We start from the raw sequence: 22,475 nt of genomic DNA, 5'->3' as shown, positions 1-22,475 counted from the left end.
AAAAGAACTAGACAGTTGCACAAACACATATATTAATGGTACTAATTAAGAAATAAATGTAAGTTCAATGACACGTTTATTTTCATTACATGGATTCTGATACATTTTAGTCTGATTATACACAGGTTTTTGTCAAGTATATCATCCATGGCCTAACTAATTTATTTACTCAAAATTTGAGTGCAAATGTTTTTGTATCATATACTATAGCTAACTGTGTTTGCAAATCAAGTTTTCTTTTTAGCATGGGAATATATAAAAACTTTATGTTGTAGATCGCTTATTGAATCAAGGGACAAAGAAATTTATCCATGTCAGAAGTTCTTCCATCGTTTCACTTCATAACATTGTGAATGATAACTTATTAATCAAAGACGCTCCAGGAAGAGCCGAAGTTTACATAGAGAGAGAAAAGGAGGCAAGTGTAACACAATATTGCATAATACATTCTGCAAACGCTTAATCTAAGTACTGATTCGCTTCAAATAAAGAAAGCTTGGACATAAACTTGAACATTACAATACAATAGTTCTTTTCCTCAAACTCGATAGACACAGTTTGAAAAGTTAATTAAGGCCTCTGAATTTATACATAAACAGATAATTAAAGGTGCTTAACAACAGTATGTGATTGATTGTCATGGATGATTTTGAAGGTCACCAATAGGTGATGAAGGTTTGGGCTGTGACTCCTCGTACCAACATCCACCTGACCTGTGACACACATCAAAGCATTTGTTTTCTAACTTTCTTCTTGGAATAAATTATGAACTAATAAAATCTCAACTTCTGTGAGAGAAAAAAAAAATGAAGCCATATCCTCTGATAAGCTTATAGTTAGCATGATCATTACTGGTTAAACAATAATATACCTGTTCCCAGTGACTTGGAGGAAGAGGAGAAGCAAAAGGCAAAAGCATAGAAGAATCCAGAACAGCTTCATTTCCATTTCCCTCTCAATAGTCTATAAAATGATGCAAGGAGTAATGAAGTGTATTCTTCTTTGATACACCATAAATTTATAGATGAGGATTTACCTCTTCAAAAGTCTAAATTCTACCTTGTTCATACGATGAAACTTGATCTTCCATCTCCACTTGGTTTTAAATATATATATATATTAGAATAATGCTATACTCATAACAAACTTTCATTTTTTATTTCTTCTTCTTTTTTATATATATAATCTTTCTCCGTTAACTCATTTATCTTATTCCATATTTATTTTTTTCTTCTTATTTGTCTCCTAAATTATAAAATTGTTATACAAAAAAGTTAGGTAACAGTGAAACTGTACTTTCTTTTTTCGATCACTATTTATTGAAGAATTAAGCCAAATTCACAAAAAGAAAACTAACTAAAAGAAAGAATATTTAAACTTTATACGAAGTATTATGGTTATTTTTTAATCAATACAAATATTTTACCATATTTTTTTCATACTTAGAACTAAACATTTAATGTGTGGCTTATATATTGAGCTAAATAGACTTGAATATTATATTAAAAGATATTATTTAACTCACTTCCAACATTCTTGTAAGAGAGTAAGATTAAACAAGATTGTTCAAACCTTTGAATGAGTTTTTTTTTTTTTTTAATCATGGTATGTTGTTTATATTCATAGACAAAGTAGACATCTTTAATCCATTTTCTTTACATTTAAAACAAGACATTTAGCACAAAATTTGTATGATTCACCTAACATTCAAATTAAATAAACTTAATAGAAAATTAAAATTAAGCCTTGCAAAAAAAATTAGAAGCATTGTCTAAATTATTAGTTTCTTAATAGTATGCTTCTTTTTCATTTTATTGTTTCTGAAAAGACAAAAGTAAAGAAGATACACAAATTTTGACGGAATAAACATTGTTTTTTTTTTTTAGTTGTTGGAAAGTGACAGTTTTTTTGGATAGTTAAGATGTAGTTTTAGACTTTTATATCAGAACAGAATTTTTTTATATCAGTATATATTTAAAAAAAATTATATTAATTTTTTATTTAACTTAAATTTAATATATTATAATTTATTATTTTATTGACGTTAAATAAAAAGTATATATATATATATATATATATATCTTGATGAAGCATTCAAAGAAACAGGACAGAGTGGATGTTTCCAATTGCGTGTAATTTCAATTAAAGAGAGACCAGTCTTACTGTTCTTGCTGCCATCATCCCTCCACAGAACTTCTTAGTCCCTTCAAGGTTCCAACAAACAAAGAAAAAAACACTCCCCAGATAAAAAAAAATTGTTTCCTTCTCAGTTTGACAATTTTCAATATTTAATTAATTATTAACCTCGTGTATATATAGCTGCTCAAGCGCCAAACAATTTTTCAGGAGAACTTACTTCTTCTTTTTTTGTAAATTTTAATTATTAATCTTGGAATTGTAATGGTTTCTGATATTACTTATTAATATAGTAATATATTAAGATGCTTTTTATGTCACTATTTTAAATAATTTATAAATATTAAAATTAATATTTGAAAAATTAAATTTAACCAATTTTATACTGAATAAGAAAAGCTTAAATTTAACAATAAAATAAAGATGAAAAGGTGGAATGGAAATACTTTTAATTAATAAAAGTTGAATTAGTTATTTTATCATATTTTAATTTGTATCCTTCAGTTAATTTTTCAGTATTAGTTTTGTTACACACTTTTAATGTAATTTTTTATAAAATAATATTCATTAATTCTTTAAAGACTCAAATTACAAAACATGATACCAGTATCTCAAATTATATAGTATCTATTATGAAATTGCTGCGAAAATTACAACACTCAATAATGTATATGCAACCAATCGTGGACAATAGAATACCGGTACATGGATGCCAGGAGGGCAACAAAATATAAAAGTAAAAATATGAGGGTACGTTTGATTTTTGTTTTTAAAACAGTTTTTATTTTTTTATTTTTGGATGGTTGTAAGTTTAAGGAGAAGAAACGGTGTACTCTTAAAATGCATTTAATAAAGAAGATTTAAACATTTCAAAATTGTCAAACAGTATTCAAATTTTTATAATTTCTTACATAAATAAAATAATTATATATAAATATTATTTTTTCATATTAGTGTAAGTTTAAAATTTTTATAATCGATCTAAATCTTTTATTTAACTTCAGCCTATGAGATAAAAATTAAATAAAAAACTCAAGTTAAGTATAAATTTTTTAAAAGTTATACTAGTATAAGAACATTATATAACTCTTTATATATATATATAAATATTAATTAATTTTTATTTAATTTTTAAATAATTTTTACTAATAAATTTATTTTAGTTAATTTCTTTTCAATCTTTAAATGCGCTTTACATGTTATCATTACATGCATGCATTGTGATACATTAGTTTGATCTTAAATGTTTTTGTATCATATTCTATAGCTAACCGTGTTTGCAAATCAAGTTTTCTTTTTAGCATGGGAATATATAAAAAATTTATGTCGTAGATCGTTTGTTGAATAAGGGGCAAAGAAATTTATCCATGTCAGAAGTTATTCCATAGTTTCACTTCATAACATTGTGAATGATAAGTTACTAATCAAAGACGCTGCAAATAGAGCCGAAGTTTACATAGAGAGAGAAAAGGAGGCAAGTGTAATACAATATTGCATAAAACTCAATGCTTTATTCAAATTCTAACTCTTATGTGTTGTGCACTGTGAAATGGTAGAGCGTATATACATACACATCCTGCAAACGCTTAATCTAAGTACTGATTCGCTTCTACAATAAAGAAAGCTTAGACATAAACTTGAATATTACAATACAGTAGTTCTTTTCCTCAAACTCGATAGACACAGTTTGAAAAGTTAATTAAAGCCTCTGAATTTACACATAAACAGATAATTGAAGGTGCTTAACAACAGCATGTGATTGATTGTCATGGATGATTTTGAAGGTCACCAATAGGTGATGAAGGTTTGGGCTGTTGCTGATCGCTCCAACGTCCAGCTGGCCTGTCAACACATCAAAGCAATTGCTTCCTAATTCTTAGACTAAATTATGAACTAATAAAATCTCAACTTCTGTGAGAGAGAAAGAAAATGAAGCCATATCCTCTGTAAGCTTTATAGTTAGCATGATTATTAGAAGTTAAACAATCACATACCTGGCCTCAGTGGCTTGGAGGAAGAGGAGAACCAAAAGGCAAAAGCATAGAAGAATCCAGAACAGCTTCATTTCTACTTCCCTCTCAGTAGTCTATAAAATGATGTAAGGAGCAATGAAGTGTAGTCTTCTTTGATACAGCATAAATTTATAGATGAGGATTTACCTCTTCAAAAGTCCAAATTCTACCTTGGTCATATGATGAAACTTGATCGATCTTCCATCTCCACTTGGTTTTAAATATATATATTTTGGAATAATGATGATATACTCATAATAAACTTTCATATTTTTATTACTTCTTTTTTATATATATAATTTTTAATAATTTAAATAAAGCATCTTATCTTAGCGAACCATTGAAATAAGGTAATAATTGAGTAAAAGGGCCGCAGGTAGACCTGATCCACAGGACAGAGTGGACGTTCGATTGCGTATAGTTTCAGATCAAAGAGAGACCAATCAGACTATTTCTTGCTGCCATCATCCCTCAGGAGAACTGCTTAGGTTCCATTCAAAGTTCCAACAAACAGAGAAAAAAACACCCTACCCAGATCAGAAAAATTCCTTTGTTCTAAGTTTGACAATTTTCAAATTTTAATTAATTATTAACCTCATATATATAGCTGCTCAAGTGCCCAACAATTTTTGTAAATTTTAACTATACATCTTGAAATTATAATGGTTTCTGATATTATTTATTTATATAGTAATATTAGATTTTTTTATGTCATTATCTTAAACAATTTATAAATATTAAAATTAATATTTTAAAAATTAAATTTAACCAAATAAAAAAACTTAAATTTAACAAGAAAATAATGATGAAAAGGTGGAATGGAAATACTTTTAATTGAATTAGTTATTTTATCAGATTTTAATTTCTATCTTTTAGCTAATTTTATAGCTTTCAGTTAATTTTTCAGTATTAGTTTTGTTACACACATTTTTAATGTAACTTTTTTTTATAAAAATAATATTCATTAATTCTTTAAATACTTTAAGATAATGTTAACAAATTAAAAATTTTATCCATATGAAAAATCTATTATGAAATTGCTGCGAAAATTACAACAGTCAATGAGGTATATGCACCCAATTGTGGACAATAGAATACCAGTACATGGATGCCAGAGGGCAACAAAAATATAAAAGCGAAAATACTAGTTTTTATAATAACTCAATAAGCATATTTGAATTGCAATATAATTTTTTTTTAATTTGACTGCGAAAAAAATTTTGGATTTTTTTTTCTTTTAGGATGTTTGAAAGTTTAGGGAGAGGAAACGGTGTACTCTTAAAATGCATTTAGTAAAAGATCTAAACATTCCAAAATTGTCAAACAGTATTCAAATCCTTAGTTAGGATATTATTTGTTTCATGTTATTACACTGTCTGTCGTTTGGGCAAGTCTCAAGACCAGTAGAATTTATTTTGCACGCAAGAAATTAATTAATAAATACAGAATTTTTGTATAATACATCACAATAAGTTAAAATATTTAATATAGAATAATGTTATTTTAACAGTATTTTTCATAATATTGTTTATAATATTTTTATTAATGTCCATCGCATCGTATATCTAATTTTATGCTTTTCTTTTTCTTATTTTCCTGTCTCTCTTATTGTACGTGAAACATGTTGTGAGAGTATGTTATTGAAATTATATTTTTGTAGACTTAACATATACTTTAGAAAAACCTGTAACTGCATAGTTTGCAAACAGGCAAGGCAAAAGCAACAGCATATAATTATCGATGAACAGTCTTATCTAAAGATTTGATCATATGATTTGAACCAAGTTTACTTGTCCAAAACGTTAATTCACACATGGGTTTCCTGTAGGCTGTACGTAAACAATGCTCAAAATAACTGCCAATTTCCCTTCTTCAAAAGATGTTACATCAATGTGATACTTCATATTAGCTTTGATCATTTGGATGGCATCAAGAAAATCAGAGAGCTTTCATAAAATTGCTCGACTTTGCCAAAATATCCTGACTACGAAAATATTAAAGAAACCATAATCGAAAGATCAGTACAAACTCTCTTGTATTTTGTTTACACTCCAGAATTCAATTTAATTAATATCTACTTTGTTATTTTGGTAAATAATCGATAGTTTCTGAGTTGTATGTACGAAGCCAAAGGTATAATTCATCAAATCTCCACATTATCTAGCTTTTGAACATCATGAATGACAATTTTATTCATCAAACAAGCAGACACAGAATCCAAAGTTAACAAAGGCAAAAGTAATTGCATAAAATTCATCTTATTCAAATTAACTCTAATTCTTATGTTATTAATAGTATTCTGATACATTTTTACACATTATGAAGAAGTCTAAAACCAAGTAGTGGATGACTGGCTGATCTAATAATTAAAGAAAGCATATATAGATATTAACAGTGGAAGCTGATTATTACATAATAATATATCTATCAACTATCATTAATCATTAATTACACAGCCATTATGCGCGGGATTGTTGTTTATGGACGTCCATGGGGAACACCTTGAGGTGATGGTTGGGGATCAGGGGGAGGCTGATCTGCCCAGCGTCCAAAGGGTACTCCACTGTTAACACATTCATACCTTTGTTAGAGAAATTATATTTCTATATATATAATAAAAATACACAACAATTTATATAAAAAAGGGAGAGATAAGAAGAAAAGAAAGAGAAATGTGAGATAAAGGTGATGATGAAAAGAGAAGTGAGAAAAAAAATGTTGCATAAATATGATATCATCCGTTTGTTATATACTTGGCATGCATTATTGTTAGTATCAAATATGCAGTACTAACATTTAATTTCATTAGAGAAACTGAAATATGATGCCATTCTAGTGTATATAGCTTTAGTGGTTTTACTTATGAAGTTACTAAATAATCAATCATATATATACATACCTGACCCCAGTGGTTTGAAGGAAGAAGAGAGCCAAACAGAAAAAGCACACAAGAAACCATGACAACTTCATTGTTTGCATCTCCTTGTGTTATATCTGATATGAAGCAAGCATCGCTTATGTGAAGTAATGGGTGTTGAATTGTGGTAGGTAAAGATCATAATATATAGGATTTAATTGAGGATGTTCTTGTTCAAAAGTCCAAATTGATCTTATTTTGATGATGATGAAACTATATCTCTCTGTCCCACACGGCTTAAATATATTTCTTGCACCACTTCTGAGTTGTTCCTTGTCATTTTTAAATTACTTGGAGAGTAATATAGTGTCACCCACGTACGAGAAAACGGCTTAATTATGGTCTTGTTTTATACAATTATAACTTAGACAGAAGAAAAGAAAATAACACAATTATTAACTCCATAGCTAAGGTTTAATCAACTCCGAGAAAAAGGGGAAAGAGCAAAATAAAGAGGCTAGGCTAGTAATGACCCATTCCACAGGAAAACACACACAACGTTAACACAGTCCACGCGTGAAGCTTAAGCTATCCAATCTAAAGGGAAGAAAAAAAATTTTCAGGCAATGTTGATGATATATTTATATATATCTCTTTATTTAAGATTAATTTAATATTATATATATTTTTGTGTGTGTGCACGCTCATTATTTATAATATGAATTTTCACAATTATTAAGAACTAATGGACTTTTAATTATAATTTTTAAAATATAAATAAATAACTACAAAAAAATTTAAAACTTTAACGGTTAAAAATATAAAAGTCAAGAATGATATAAATGAAAGAGATGTAGAATTAACTAATGAAAGAAAATTAAAAAACACTCTCTTCCATAAAAGTTTGGTTTTCGTATAAATCCCTTTGTTTTAAGTTTGACAATTTCTAAAAAAAACATAGATGTAAATAAGTATTCAAATTTTAATTAGTTTTTTTATAATTTGAAAAAATAATAGAGAAGAGAAAAAAAAAAAGAAAAATCATAAGATATATATGTTTAACCTTAGTTTAACTATTCATAGCTTTCCTTTTTTTATTTATTTATTTTTGATATTCACATTGACATTTATCTTTTCTTATCATTGAAATTACTCTCTTCATACTTGAATATAAGGAAATTTAAATTTATGTATAGTGGTCTAAAATATAAGTAAATATTAATTGATTTTATCCTATTTAATGAAATCATTCTTAAAATATTTGTTATTTAATTTAAATTTTATTTTTGACTCATTTCATTCATGTGAGACTTTTAAAAAAGAGAAATAGTATTTTTATTTAAATAAAATTAAGAAAATTAAATGAAGTTAACTACTATTCTTAATTAGGTGACTATGAATTACTGAAGAAACTGCTATATTCTTTCATAAAAGAAATTAGGATAAATGCTAGATCCTTTATTATATTCCTTGTTTTACTTAATGGGTAAATAATAGCTAAATTTTCAAGTTGGAGGTACGAAGTCAAATGCGTGATTCCACAAATCTCACTAATTTTCTCCATGTATCCAGTTTTAGGACATTAAACAATTTTATTCATTATCTGCACACAGAATCCAACGTTAACAAATTAAGAGAGAATAGAGGAGGCAAGAGTGGTGCAAGTACAGCAGAAGTTACATCTTATTCAAATTCTGACGATTCTAATGATGCAGTGATATATAATTCTTATACGTTTCTACAAAGCCTCAGACGAGTAACAAATAACTCACTGATCAAATAAAGAAAGCGCGCACATACATACATATATAATAATAGATCAAAATGATTAATATTGCATGAAGATGCATAGATGTATCAATAATTTTAATTATAATTGGCGATTGTTGTTCATTGAGGTGATGGATAAGGGTCGAGGGCTAACTGATTTGCCCAGCACCCACTGGATTCTACCCACTGTCAACACATTTAAGTTGTTGGCATTGTTAAAATTATGAATGATTGAACTAACAACCTCCTTCAAAGAAACATGCATGATAGTATATTAATGTATGCTTAATGGTTATATACTTGTCAAGTTCCTGATAATAGTAACCAGATAGGTTTGGAGGAACAGTAGAACGAAACAACAAAAGTGTACAGAAAACATAACAACTTCATTAATTTTTTCCATTCTTTTTCTATCTAATGTGTGCAATTAAGCTTGACTAATTAATGCTTTCTCTCTGATACGGTGATACTTGGTATTTCACCAGTGAGCTTTGAAAAGACCAAGAACAGAAAATATAGGATTTAACTAATGATTTAAATTGTGAGCAATGGTTTTTAGAATTTCTATCTTTTAAATATGTAATTTTTTCCTATTAAAGCATCTTCATTTATATATATATATATATACACACACACACTTAACTTTTTTAAAAGTAAACATAAAAAACCATTAAAAAAGGAAAAAGAACTGGAATGAAATAGGTATTACAAAAGTGCAAAAATTTGCTCCTTGCTCATATACTGCAATAATGTTTGATTTGGTCTTCCAAAATTAATATTTATATTTTTAATAACAAATAATATTTTAACTTAAATTAATTATTCAAAGTAATTTAAACACATCTCATAATTATGTTTGCTATTTTAAAATTAAGTTATTAACATTAATTCTATTTAACATTAAAATACTGTTAAATGGTTAAAATTACAAAAATTTAATTGTACATTACTTTCAATATTATATATTTTAATGCTTTGTTTTTAATTATTTATAAAATTTAATAACTAATTTTTTTCTCATTCTCATGTTAAACATGCTTAGCTACCTGTTTTACAAATAAGCATTAAAAACCAAAAAAGTTGTTCCCAATCCTTGGCTTTTGCGAGCATCAATAACAAGAAGAAATTACAAGGCAAAAAGACACTTTCCTTGATGAAAATAATTAGTGACAGGTTAAGTTCTTGCAGGAAAAGAATTAAAATTTTAACAAATTAGTTTTTATGCTAAATTCTTAGAAAATAATAAAATAATACATCTAAAGAATCGTATTGAAAGTTTTCAAACTTATCTTCAATTAAGAGATTAGAGGAAAAATGCATTTTGCTTTGTTGACCTAATTTTGTGGCACATAAGACATCATCTTCCAGCTCCATCGGACTCCCAAGAGAGCTTGACACGTGGAATCCTCATTAGCCTAAACTCAATAATACTATACGCACCCAAGGCGCATTTTATCACAAGCCGCCCCTTCCGCCGCGCCGCCCCTTCCGACTCTAACGAACTCTCCCTTACCCTCTTTAAACTCACCACATTTAAAATATGTCACTCCTTCTCTCACCGACACATTCCCTTACCCTCAACCCCCATGTGCATTTTAGCCCCTCCCCACTTTCCATGTCCATCTTACGCCGCCTCACTCTAAACCTCCGCAACCACCGCCGCCGCCGATTCGCCACCGTTTCCGCCGCCGTACGCCAGGACATCACCGTCTGGACCCCAGCCCCGCTCTCCGAGGTCGAGCCCGCCGCCGAGTCCCTCTTCCACGTCGCCATCGACGTGTCCGACGCGCCCGACCTGGCCGCGTCGCACACGCGCGCCGGCCAGTACCTCCAGCTTCGAGTCCCTGACGCGCCTAAGCCCTCGTTTCTGGCCATCGCGTCGCCGCCGAAGCTCGCGTCCGCGAGTGGCGTGTTTGAGTTTCTGGTGAAGAGCGTGGCGGGGTCCACGGCCGAAGCGTTGTGCGCGTTGAAGAGAGGGGATGTGGTTGAACTGAGCCAAGTGATGGGAAATGGGTTCGACATCAATCGGATCGAGCCGCCCGAGAAATTTGGAACCGTTATCGTCTTTGCCACTGGATCTGGAATTAGGTCAGTTACGCAATTTGCCTCCAATTTGCATTGTATCGTAAAGATGTTTCCTTTCTTTCTCGAATTTCCAAAGGTGGGTCGCAATGTGGAATCCACCTCATTGTTTATTTAACTGAATTTTTTTATGGTATGGGCAATTGTGGGGCTGTGAGGATTGTTAAATAAATCAACATTTTGATAGGCAATTATATGGCGTAAAATTGCAGATGCATAGGATTAATACTAATAGAGCATTGTGTAAATCAATATTCAATACTTGATGTCAGTAATGCTAATTATTTGTTGCAGATGCATAGTCCTAACTGAGCATTGTCTCCCAGTGTGTGTGTTTTGTGTTGATCTGTTTTGAGGATTGTTTTCCAGATGCTAGTTACGTTTGTTGTAGGCTTTGGGTGTGAATGTGTTGTTGGAAAAACCTGGGTGTGCCCTCAGCAGTTGGAGTGTTTTCTTTTGATTGAGTTTAGATATCTTGGCCAAGCTAAGTAGAGTAATGTGTTCCAGTAGTGGCTGTGTAAGTGCCAAGATTCATTGGTAGATTTTGATAGTGATTGTAGAGCTTTGGTATTTTGGAATCTCGGTTTTGTATTTGCTTTTACTTGTTCCTTTTTCTGAGGGCATTGTCGTTTTATCCTTTTGTTTTGTTCCTTTCCTTTTATTAGAAGATAGAATTTTGTTGTAACAACTCTGTGGCCCTTGCCTGTAAATCATGGTACATGGGGATGTGTGAATACTTTTGCATTGCATCTGTTAACAACAGTAAAATCTGCTATTAATCCTAGATTTTCCATTTACTCTCTTGTATGTGGTGTCACCATTTACTTCCTTGTTTGCAGTCCGATTCGATCACTTATTGAATCAGGATTCGATGCCTGCAAGAGGTCTGACGTGAGACTATATTATGGAGCCAGAAACCTTCAGAGAATGGCTTATCAGGTTAGTTCAGTTGTTTGTTTGCTTGACGATGGAAACCTTGTACTTTCATTCAGAGCCTGCCCTAATAGCAATGTTTTTAAATTATATAGGATAGATTTAAGGACTGGGAATCTTCTGGTGTGAAGATTGTACCTGTTTTGTCTCAACCAGATGGTAGTTGGACTGGAGAAAGTGGCTATGTTCAGGTAAAGTGTGTGAGGGTGTGGGAATAGGTTTTCAAATTATTACCTTCACGAGGTAATGATGATTTCACACATGATAATCATCGCAGGCTGCATTTACAAGAGCGAAGCAAATATCTAGCCCTTTGGCAACTGGTGCTGTACTTTGTGGGCAGAAACAGATGACAGAGGTATGCAACTATTAGGGATCAAGCTTTTCTTGTCTGTCTACATAATTATGAGACTTATTTGTTGTGTCTTTATTGTCTTGTCCATTGGTTCAACATTCTGGTCAATTCGCACTGCCTTTCTTAATTGAGTTATTGGAAGAAACCCATATGTAGACCGTGAGAGAAATATAAAAATGGTTGCTTTGACGATCTCTGAGGAATAGCACCCTCAGTTAAAATATAACTAGCATGTAGGTTCTCTATTGTTTCCTCCTCAGGTAGAGCCAGAACAACTAAAAATTCAAATAATCATAGCAACTAAAATTTAAGACAATCGGATTACTATCAATGAATGAATTACTCGAGATTTTTTGACAAGGTAATCTCCTTTCCCTGCCTTCCCACCCTCCCGATATTTTTTTTCAGACAGAGTGAGTGTTGTGCAACTAATAGAGGATAATGTGCATAAGAGAGGTTGACGAAACAGTATTATTTATATTTGGGTGCATCACTTTATACTGGACTCACTCAAATAGGATTTAGTTATTATACAATAGAATCACTTCTGCGTATGGAATGGGTTATTATAGCATATCATTATGTGTGAATGTGTTAATTGGCTTCCATGAGAGAAAGAGAGAGACACTGCTCCACAGCCTCACGGCACAGGTGCAACATTGTTCAAATTTATTCTCTACGACTCTACAATACAAATACTTCACTGTATCTGTTTTTTGTAGCTCATGTTTTTCCTACAATGCTCTAGCGAGAAATGCTAACAAGTTGTCTTTGATACACTGTTCACCAAACAATAGTACCTCTTCTCTTCTATTGGGTAAAATCTCATATGGGCCTGGCTAAATAATCTCCTATTGGAGAGCCATGGGATTTCACACAGTAATAGGGAGTATTAAATACTGTGTTGCTAGCATGTTTTCGAATGTCAGTTGTTCCAATTCATGATGATGACCTTTGAATATGTTATTGTTGCAGGAAGTGACATCTATTCTTGTTGCTGATGGAGTGTCAGCTGACAAGATATTGAAGAACTTCTGACCAAAATGCAATTTGGGCAGTTTTGTATATTTTTTTTAATTATACTCGATAATTATTTGTTCATTGCCTCTGCTGAGGATCACACGTCTCGGCTTGGAATGTACAATAAAGAACAATTTTGGAATTTAATTTATACATTAGAATTTTCGGCCCCTGACCACTCTCAGGGTCCAAATGTACGACATAAATGCCAGGCTTTAGTTGATAAAGAAAACTTCCAAGCGTTGGTCTTCTGTAGTCCTAGCCATTTTTTTTTCTGCGAATGCCTGTATTACCCACGCAGCAAGTCATCAATATATTGACATAAAGGTCAACACAGAGCCAAGGCTTGGCAAATAATCGAGCTACATTTGTTGATGTTTGACTCAAATTTTATCTTACATATCAAGGTCTTTTGTATCAATTTAGTTTCTTAAACAGAGATTTGAATTTGTCGCAGAAAAAAAATGTTTTTAAAATACGTCTACCTTTATTTTTTGGTTCGACGACAATATAAACCGACTTAATTTGACCAACAATTAAGTCAAATGTTATGAATATCGAATTTAAACATTAATATAACTCTTATTCCTTAAAAAAAATATAACTCGCAAATGCGAGTCCTTTAACCCATCAACCAAAATTTTCAGTTCCTAGAAGAATACAAGATTGAGAAATGAGGTGAGAAACATTAATCTCCATCATTCATGTATACAATTAAGATTAATTCTCCTTCTCTCTCACAATTCTAATGTCTTTATTCACCTGCCCGCTCTGCGATTTGATGACTTCTTGAAAATGATAGCTTCTAAGAACTAACAGACAATGTGTGTCTACTAGTGTAATAAATTTGACGAGGTTCGAGCTGGTTTTTTTAAATCAAGAGAAAGAAAGACTTCGGGTACGCGAAAGACAATTCCAGTGAGATCATCTAACAAAATCTGCCCACAACCATCCGGACCCCGAACGTCTTTCAAAGCAAATATACACCTGTTGGCTGTTGGATTGCTTACGACTGTTGTCCCCACCCACGCACACACCCCCAAAAATTGATTAATAGCGTGTCATTGGCTATGAATCTGCAGCAATATTAGCATTTCCCAAGTATTATTTCCGATTGCACACAATATTCACACATCCTTGCAATACACTACTGTTGACCGAACAGAGTAACCAACAAATAAGCAATTGATCAGCATCCAAAACTTACTTGGGCAGTAGCAAAACCAAAAACAACGAAAATAGAATCCCTCATGAGCCCTCAAAAATATTTTATAACCTTCAGATGCAATTGCTTATAGCTGAATAAGGATCAAATTAATGCCATTAGCCAACAATAACCCAAGCAAAGTTTCCACAGTTAATCTGCCGACGATATTACATCAGACAAATAATAAAATTGCTCCACTTAAATTTGAATATGGGATTGTCAACAGCCAATTCCAGTATAGAACAATGACAAACAGATAACAGAACAGATTATGAAAAATCAAACAATCTGACCATCATTATTCTCAACCATAGCTCTATTTTCATGATGACCACCATCATTTTTCCCAGGTTCAGTTCTGTCCAACTCCTCCTCATGCTTCCCATTGATTTTTGGAGAATGCTGGTCCAAGTGATTTCTCTCCTCATCCAAGTGGTGTCTATGTTTGTGGTGATGATGATGGTGACGATGATGATGATGATGGTGATGGCGACCAGACTTCTTATGCATTGATCTACTTTCATCTTCCGAAGTTTCATCTGAAGACTTCCCTAATGATCTGCTTCTTCGACCATGACTGTAGTAATCAGAATCAGATGACCTCAATTCCACATTATGTGATCGCTTGTGATGTTTATGGTGCCTTTTGTGGCCCTTTTTGCGGGGAGCACCATCACTTTCATCACTTGACAAGTAAGATTCACTAGATTCTGATTGTCGATGGCGTTTGTTATGCTTTCCATGACTTCTTTTCCGACGTTCATCACTTGAGAAGTCTGATTCACTAAATTTTGATGGACGATGTCTTTTATGCTGCCTTTTCTTCTTGCTGATTTCATCAGCACAAGAATCAGAATCACTGGAATCTGATCTTGAACTTTGATCTCTCAGCTTCTTGCTTTGCTTCTTCTTCCTTCTCCTCTCCTCAGAGCTACTGTCAGATTCATCACTGCTAAAATCACTAGATTCTGAGGACCATTTCTTTGTTTTTCTTTTGGAACTTCTTCCTCTCCTTTTCTCATGGTCACCAGAGTCATAGTGAGAATGCTTCTTGTTCTTCCTATGAGATCTTTTACTCGTCCTTCTATTCTCATCATCAGTGTCATAATCATTGTCATTATCAGAGCCTGACCTCCTTTTATGCTTTGCAGCCTTCAGCTTCCTCTCTTTAGCTTCAGCATCGGCCTTGGCCTTTGAGGCAGCTTCCAGCTTTTGCTCCCACTTCAAAGGAGCTTCCTTTCTCTCCATAATTTTCTTCTTCTTCTCCTCAACCAGCTGGATGAACCGTTTGGTGTCCATTTGTATTCAATAACCAACTCAAAAACTGCATTTTGGTAGAATGATGACCGGAAGTGCATCTCACAGAAGAGAAAAATCAAAGTTAGTTCTACAATCAAATCAGAGTCATTACATGAAATATTTAAAAGGATTAGACACAATTATAAAATCTTCTTCCACGTTATCTATAAAAGGCCAGATACACAAATGAAATGAACTTCACATACAGAAAGTTTCACAGTTAAAAAATCTTTCAAAAACCCTTTTCTATGATTAAACAAAAATAAGGGGATCCTACAGAAGATGAAAAATTGATCACATCTTACATCAATGATATCAATGTTTGCACACTGAAACATAGCACGTTAGAGAATGACGGATAAACGACAAAATCACAAAAGAAAAAAATCACCGCATATAACTGAAAAGCATTGCTCCGTAGCAAGAATTACAAGGGAGATGATGCTTAAAAACATATATAACCAATAAATCATGCAAACATGTTTTACATTTTCATATCCCCGTGACAAATCAAAGGAATCAATATCTTATAAACAAAAATATTTCCATGGATGCCCTCTCTTTCATTTCTTACCTTATATGTGAAAGAGGAGAAACAGCGTAGCAGCAATCTACCCCGAATCCAGTAATAGTCAACAGTTGTGAATAAATCTGCATCAAATAAAAAAAAAAAAAACAGTTGAGAACTTAAACGGAACAAGAACAAAAATAACCGAAACTGACGAACCGTAAAAATAAGAGAAAAGAAAAGGCATAGACGGACCAAAGAGAATTGAAAGTGAAGGGGGAAAAGAGGCAGTACCTGAAGGATGAAGCAGATAAAGATGAGGCTTCGAAGTTAGGGTTAGGGTTGGGGGTAGGGCTTGCTGCTTGCTCCTTCCTTCCAGAAACGTCTAATAGTAGAGAACCTATCGGGGATACACGCAGTGTTATTTATAGACGCTTTCTTTCTCTCATAATGAACCGGACCCGATTCTTTCACGCGCATTAACCCGGTTGGTCGGTGACCACGCGGACGCGGTCCACGCCACAACGAGTTTTATTGTTTTAATTAAATTATTAAATTTAAATGTCAAATCCTGTACTGCACTTGCGCAGGTGCATAAATATAATTTTTTACGTCAGAAGATGCTCCACTTTCTTTGAAAACAAGCATGTGAAAAGAGCTTTAAAATTTTACCTTCAATACTTGTAACAGTATAATTGAATGGGAAGTTGTCTGAATACAGGATTTAACACAAATTTTATCTATTATAATATACTTTTTATTAGTAAAATTATAGTGATTCATATTATTTGCTGTAGTCACAATTAAAAGATTACTATTTAAAATAACAAAATCTATTTAAATTTTTATTATTTTTAACTCTCATTTTTAAGATTTTTTTTATTTGCTTGATTTATAATTTGTCAAAACTCATATAATGAGCACATATTTTTTCAATCTTACTAAACAAATAGGTTAACATGAATCAATTACTTTGTCCCATTTAAAGATTTTTATATTATAAGTAATGTCATGAAAATTCTTTTTTTACTTTTTTGGGCACTTTTACCACCCTTGACCTCTCATTCTCAAAATTATATGATATAATATATAGCCTAAAATAAAAACTCTTTAGTAAAGTAAGGAGATTGTATGAGGTGAAATGAATGGTTTCATTGTGATGCACATGCATGTTAAAACTCAAGTTTCTTCCTTCAAAGTAAAAACTTTCTTTTATTGCTTTCCATACACCTTCCTTAAATAGGTAAACAATACAATCCAAATTTAATCAATCATTCCCATAAAAAAGAAATAGCATCTAGTCATTTAAATCACATTCAAAACCAACAAAATAACCACTATTAAGGAGCTCTTGTAAGTGATCAGAGGTTGGAACAAAAAACTAAAATTTTGTTACATATTAGTAATGAACAATTGGTTTTTATCTATGATAAAATAAAAAATCAAGTCATTGCTTGAACCTAGAATATTGGTTGACTTAGACAAGAAATCGAAAACATCATTAAATATCCCAAATGATAATTCCTATCCACGTAAAGGGAGTAACTTAATTTTTTTATTGTAAATTTAATTTTGACTATATTAGATAAAGAAACATGTGTCATCTCTTAACAAAGCATTTTGTGTCTGCTTCAATACAAAATATATTTCTTTTAAAAATGTTGTAAACAACTTTTTAACATACATAAATTTGTAAATAACCTTTGTTGGTAGTCAAAAGAATATCTCAAATAATGTATATTGAAGTAATATCATTGTGTGAGAGGTTTGAGAGCAAAAAAATATTTTAAAAGAGAAAAAATAACACTATAAATGAATAAAGAAAACTTTGAATGCATTCATATATATATATATAGTAAATAGTATTCATATATAATAGCAAGTGATAATTCAATTTTAAAATAGAATATATCTAAACAAATCTTTTTTAAAATTTAAATTAAATTTGTATCAATCTTTAAGTATTTAATTAGAACTGAAAAATATATCTATCTAAATTTATGTCTAACCAATTTTGTATGCCACATAATTTAGTAAAAGTAGAGTGTTCCACATTACACCGCTCCTTTCCATGTTTATTAAATATATAATTTTTTTTATTATAGTAATATAATACATAAGATTTGAAAATAATATATATAGAAATATAAAATTTTAAAAAAATAAAATAAATTTCATAAAATTAATTAATATATATATAAATTTTAATAATGTTTTTAAATTTTATATTTGATTTAAATTTAAATTTTTTTCAATTTTTATAATTCTCTAGAAAATATTATATTTTGGCATATATTATTTTTCAATATTATATAAAAAATTTCCTAAAAATTTTCAATAGATTTTATATTAATATATAATTTTTCGGGTTTTATATGTATAATTAAAAAAAGTTGATTAAAAAATATTTTTTTCTAATAATTTTTTAAAACTTCAAAAATAATAATATACAAAAACAAGTTTAAAATATTGAAATACAAAAGATAAAGAAAAAAACATATAGATAAAATTTATAAAGTAATAAAATTTTAAAAACCTAAAAAATTAAGGTAAAAAACCATCACATCCCGTTCGAGTAACTTTAAAAAAAATTATCTTGTTCGGAACAAAACTTTTTTAAAACTTAGGATAGAAAGTTTTGATTTGTTATTACTTATCTCTTGTAATACACTTCGTGAGAATAAAAAAATTAAAGATGACGACTTTTTTACAAAATATTTTTAAAAATTGTTTGAGAATTAATTTTTAAAAAAAATACATTTAGTGATAATTTTTGTAAAAACTTTTTTAAAGCAGGTAATAAATTCTTAGAAGTCATATTTTTAAATCATTTTAAATAATTTCTTTTATCATCTCTTTTTTCAGATTTCATATGAATACTTATCTTTATATTTTTAATTTTTTATTATCTTGTACAAACTTTTAATATATATATATATTAAGATTTATAATTTTTTATTATTTTATATAAACTTTTAATTTTATATTTATAACATTCACAATATTTAATATATTATTTGTAATATTTTCAATTAAAATTCTCAGAAAATATTCAAATTTAATTTTATGTAATTGTTTTTAGAAACAAAATTGACATAGTATTTGATTACATGCATATAGTTATTTCTTTATTTAATTATAATAAATTTATTTTTAATTATTAAAATATATTTATTTATTTTAAAATAAAGTATTTGTGGATTACATGCATTTTTAATGAGTGTTTTCTTTTTATATAATTTATTGTTTTAATTTTTTTAATATTTGTAACATTAAACAACTTACTTGTCAAATCAACTAATCAAAAAATAGATAGCGCTAGACTGCGTGACTTGTATTTAACTATGAGAGCAAAGAATATGACGAATAAGAGAGCATGACAATCACCGCAAAACTGAAGGTACGAATGTAGAAAGAACTGTCATAGATGCAAGTTTTGATAATAATAATAATAATAATAAATATTCAAATAAAATTTTTGATAAGTATAACAAACTTTTTATTAAAAATTGTAATATTTAATACTAGAAGGAAATAATCAATTATAGAATCTCATAATGACTACACAAAACTCGGCACTGAAAATTACATAAAATAACAAGTTAGAAAAGCAGAATACATTTGTGGAAGCACTTTCAAAAATTACTTTACAAATGTAGGCATGCCCAAGCATCTGGTAGTATGATCATTAAGAATACACATTTTTTTTTATCTAAATAAAGCAGGAAAGGCAATATATATTTGATATATGCTAAAACTATCTTTATATTAACATAAAAGACAACAACAGACGAAAGCACCTCACTCTAGCACATCTCAGGTCCCATTCCCAATATTATAAAGGGAGCCATACACGTATTAACAGCAACAGCAACAATGCACTATGCAAAGGCAATCTAACCTACCCGTGAGTAGGAAGTAGATTCTCCGAGGGAAGAAACGATATTGGCCACTTCGGCTTCAGCTTCAGGCAACCACTGAATACAAGTCAGCCTTATGCTTCCTCGTCTCCTCAACTTTCCTTTAATAAATGTCAAGGCACTCTTGCTCCAGACGAAGAAGCTATTAGATAAAGATATAAATTTTTAAATAGTCTAAAAAATTATATGAAATAATTTAGAAAAAAATTATTTCTATTTTTTATTCCCAAAATATTTCTATTTGGTTATGACTGTGAGCATTACCTTTTATTCCGTTGTTACTATTGTTTTTTGACCTCTGAAAAATGATGACCAGGAAGGTGTGGCTATTGAAATAGCAGAAGCAGTTGTTGGGGCACTGAAAGGGGAGCTTGCTGCTACTGCAGTCAATGCACCAATGGTTCCCTCAAAGGTACTACAAAAAAATTCATCTATATCCCCTTCCTTTTTCATCATGAACATTGTTTCTTGTTATTGCCTTTACTCTTCCCCTTATCAGTATCCTTTTCTTTATGAATAAGTAACCCCCACCTTTGTGCTACAGATGTTTGGCTTGAGAAAATCATTGTTTAAATTCATTAACATCATGTATAACTAGATTCAAATATCGTAGACAGTGCCTATTTCCTTAAATTATTAATTTTAACTGTTATTTTCTCTGATGATTCAAAATAAACAAATGGCAAAATTTGGTTCGAGAAATCTGTAATTATAATCCAGAGTACAGGGAGCTCACTGAATTAGTGTCATTCATTGATTTGTAATCGAATTTGAAGTTCTGCAGTTCATTTAGTGTTCCATTGTTTTAAGCATAAACATCTTGAGCACATCATTATATAGCATGATTTGTGAATTAAACTTAGTTTACAAAACTGGTGATGGAAATGGCCAAGTTTAACATATATCTCCTTTGTAACTGCAGGTGTTAACTGAATTAAAACCATTTGTTGATCTTGCTGAGAAACTGGGTAGGCTGGCTGTCCAGCTGGTGGCGGGAGGAAGTGGTGTAAAAACAGTAAAAGTCACTTATGCTTCCTCCAGGGCCCCTGATGATCTTGACACTCGCCTTCTCCGAGCCATGATAACAAAGGGGCTGATCGAGCCAATATCTAGTGTTTTTGTGAACCTGGTTAATGCTGATTTCACTGCCAAACAAAGAGGGCTTAGGATTACCGAGGAGAGAGTTATTCTTGATGGTTCCCCCGAGAATCCACTTGAATTCATTCAGGTCCAGATTGCTAACGTGGAATCCCGATTTGCTAGTGCCATATCAGACTCTGGGGAGATCAAGGTTGAGGGTAGGGTGAAAGATGGTGTCCCCCATCTGACGAAGGTTGGATCTTTCGAAGTTGATGTGAGTTTGGAAGGTAGCATTATACTATGTAGGCAGGTAGATCAACCTGGCATGATCGGAAAGGTTGGGAGTATTAGGGTCAGGAGAACGTGAATGTCAGCTTCATGAGTGTAGGAAGGATTGCTCCACGCAAGCAAGCTGTAATGGCAATTGGAGTGGACGAACAACCTAGAAAGGAAACTTTAAAGAAGATTGGAGAAATCCCTGCTATTGAAGAGTTTGTCTTCCTGAAGTTGTAAGAGGAAATGGCTGTCTCATTTCTTTAAAAATGTAATTTGGATTGGGCATGGTTGCACGAGTGTTGTTGAAAATCATTGGCTGAAATGTATTGATTGATTGTGAAAGGATAAAGATCACTTGATTTCAGTTCTTTGACAGAACATATTTCTCTGTTCAAAACCAGCCTACTCCATACTTTAATTTTTTAGGTTTTTAAAATTTTTTTACTTTATAAATTTTATCTATATATATTTTCTCTTTATCTTTTGTATTTCAATATTTTAAACTTGTTTTTATATATTATTATTTTTGAATTTTTAAAAAATTGTAAGAAATAAAATAATTTTTAATCAACAATTTTTTAATTATACATATAAAACCCAAAAATTTATATATTAACGTAAAATCTATTGAAAAATTTAGGAAATTTTTTATATAATATTGAAAAATAATATATGCCAAAATATAATATTTTCTAGAGAATTATAGAAATTGAAAAAAATTAAATTTAAATCAAATATAAAAGCTTAAAAATTATTATTAATAATTTTTATATATATTAATTAATTTTATGAAATTTAATTTAATTTTTTTAAAATTTTATATTTCTATATATATTATTTTCAAACCTTGTATATTTAATAAACATGGAAATGAGCAGTGTAATGTGAAGTCCACGTGAAGGAACACTATATTTTTACTAAATTTTGCGTCATGCAAAATTGGTTAGACATAAATTTAGATAGATATATTTTTCTGTTATAATTAAATACTTAGGAAGGGAAAAAAGAGGTTAGAGAGTT

At 30.6% G+C, this 22,475-nt stretch overlaps 2 protein-coding genes and 1 pseudogene across 4 annotated transcripts; 2 read left to right on the top strand and 1 right to left on the bottom strand.

Annotated features, from left to right (window-relative positions):
- The first annotated feature begins 10,062 nt into the window (after positions 1-10,062).
- LOC113872502 (fruit protein pKIWI502) lies at positions 10,063-13,548 on the top strand. Its single transcript, XM_027510101.1, has 5 exons — positions 10,063-10,863; positions 11,697-11,796; positions 11,886-11,981; positions 12,068-12,148; positions 13,121-13,548. Exons 1-5 carry the CDS (start codon positions 10,316-10,318, stop codon positions 13,181-13,183), a joined length of 888 nt encoding a protein of 295 aa, XP_027365902.1. The 5' UTR covers positions 10,063-10,315; the 3' UTR covers positions 13,184-13,548.
- A 90-nt stretch (positions 13,549-13,638) lies between these two features.
- On the bottom strand, positions 13,639-16,586 carry LOC113872179 (CAX-interacting protein 4). 3 transcript variants are annotated; one of them, XR_003505848.1, is made up of 4 exons: positions 16,474-16,586; positions 16,246-16,322; positions 14,373-15,730; positions 13,738-14,241 (listed from the first exon to the last, which is right to left on the bottom strand). XR_003505848.1 is itself a non-coding variant. In XM_027509510.1 (3 exons), exon 3 carries the CDS (start codon positions 15,669-15,671, stop codon positions 14,652-14,654), a length of 1,020 nt encoding a protein of 339 aa, XP_027365311.1. In that variant the 5' UTR covers positions 15,672-15,730; positions 16,246-16,322; positions 16,474-16,586; the 3' UTR covers positions 13,639-14,651. The 3 variants fall into 3 exon arrangements, 2 of the variants coding, with proteins under 2 accessions (XP_027365311.1, XP_027365312.1); XM_027509510.1 differs by having other exon boundaries at positions 13,639-15,730; XM_027509511.1 differs by having other exon boundaries at positions 13,738-15,696.
- A 2,969-nt stretch (positions 16,587-19,555) lies between these two features.
- On the top strand, positions 19,556-21,692 carry LOC113871879 (annotated as a pseudogene).
- Positions 21,693-22,475: the final 783 nt, after the last annotated feature.

This window comes from Abrus precatorius, unplaced genomic scaffold, assembly GCF_003935025.1.
Source record: "Abrus precatorius isolate BTA unplaced genomic scaffold, Abrus_2018 Scaffold7, whole genome shotgun sequence".
NCBI classification, from domain to species: Eukaryota; Viridiplantae; Streptophyta; class Magnoliopsida; order Fabales; family Fabaceae; genus Abrus; species Abrus precatorius.
Note: the sequence above shows the minus strand (reverse complement) of the source record. Positions and strands in the feature narration are given on the sequence as shown.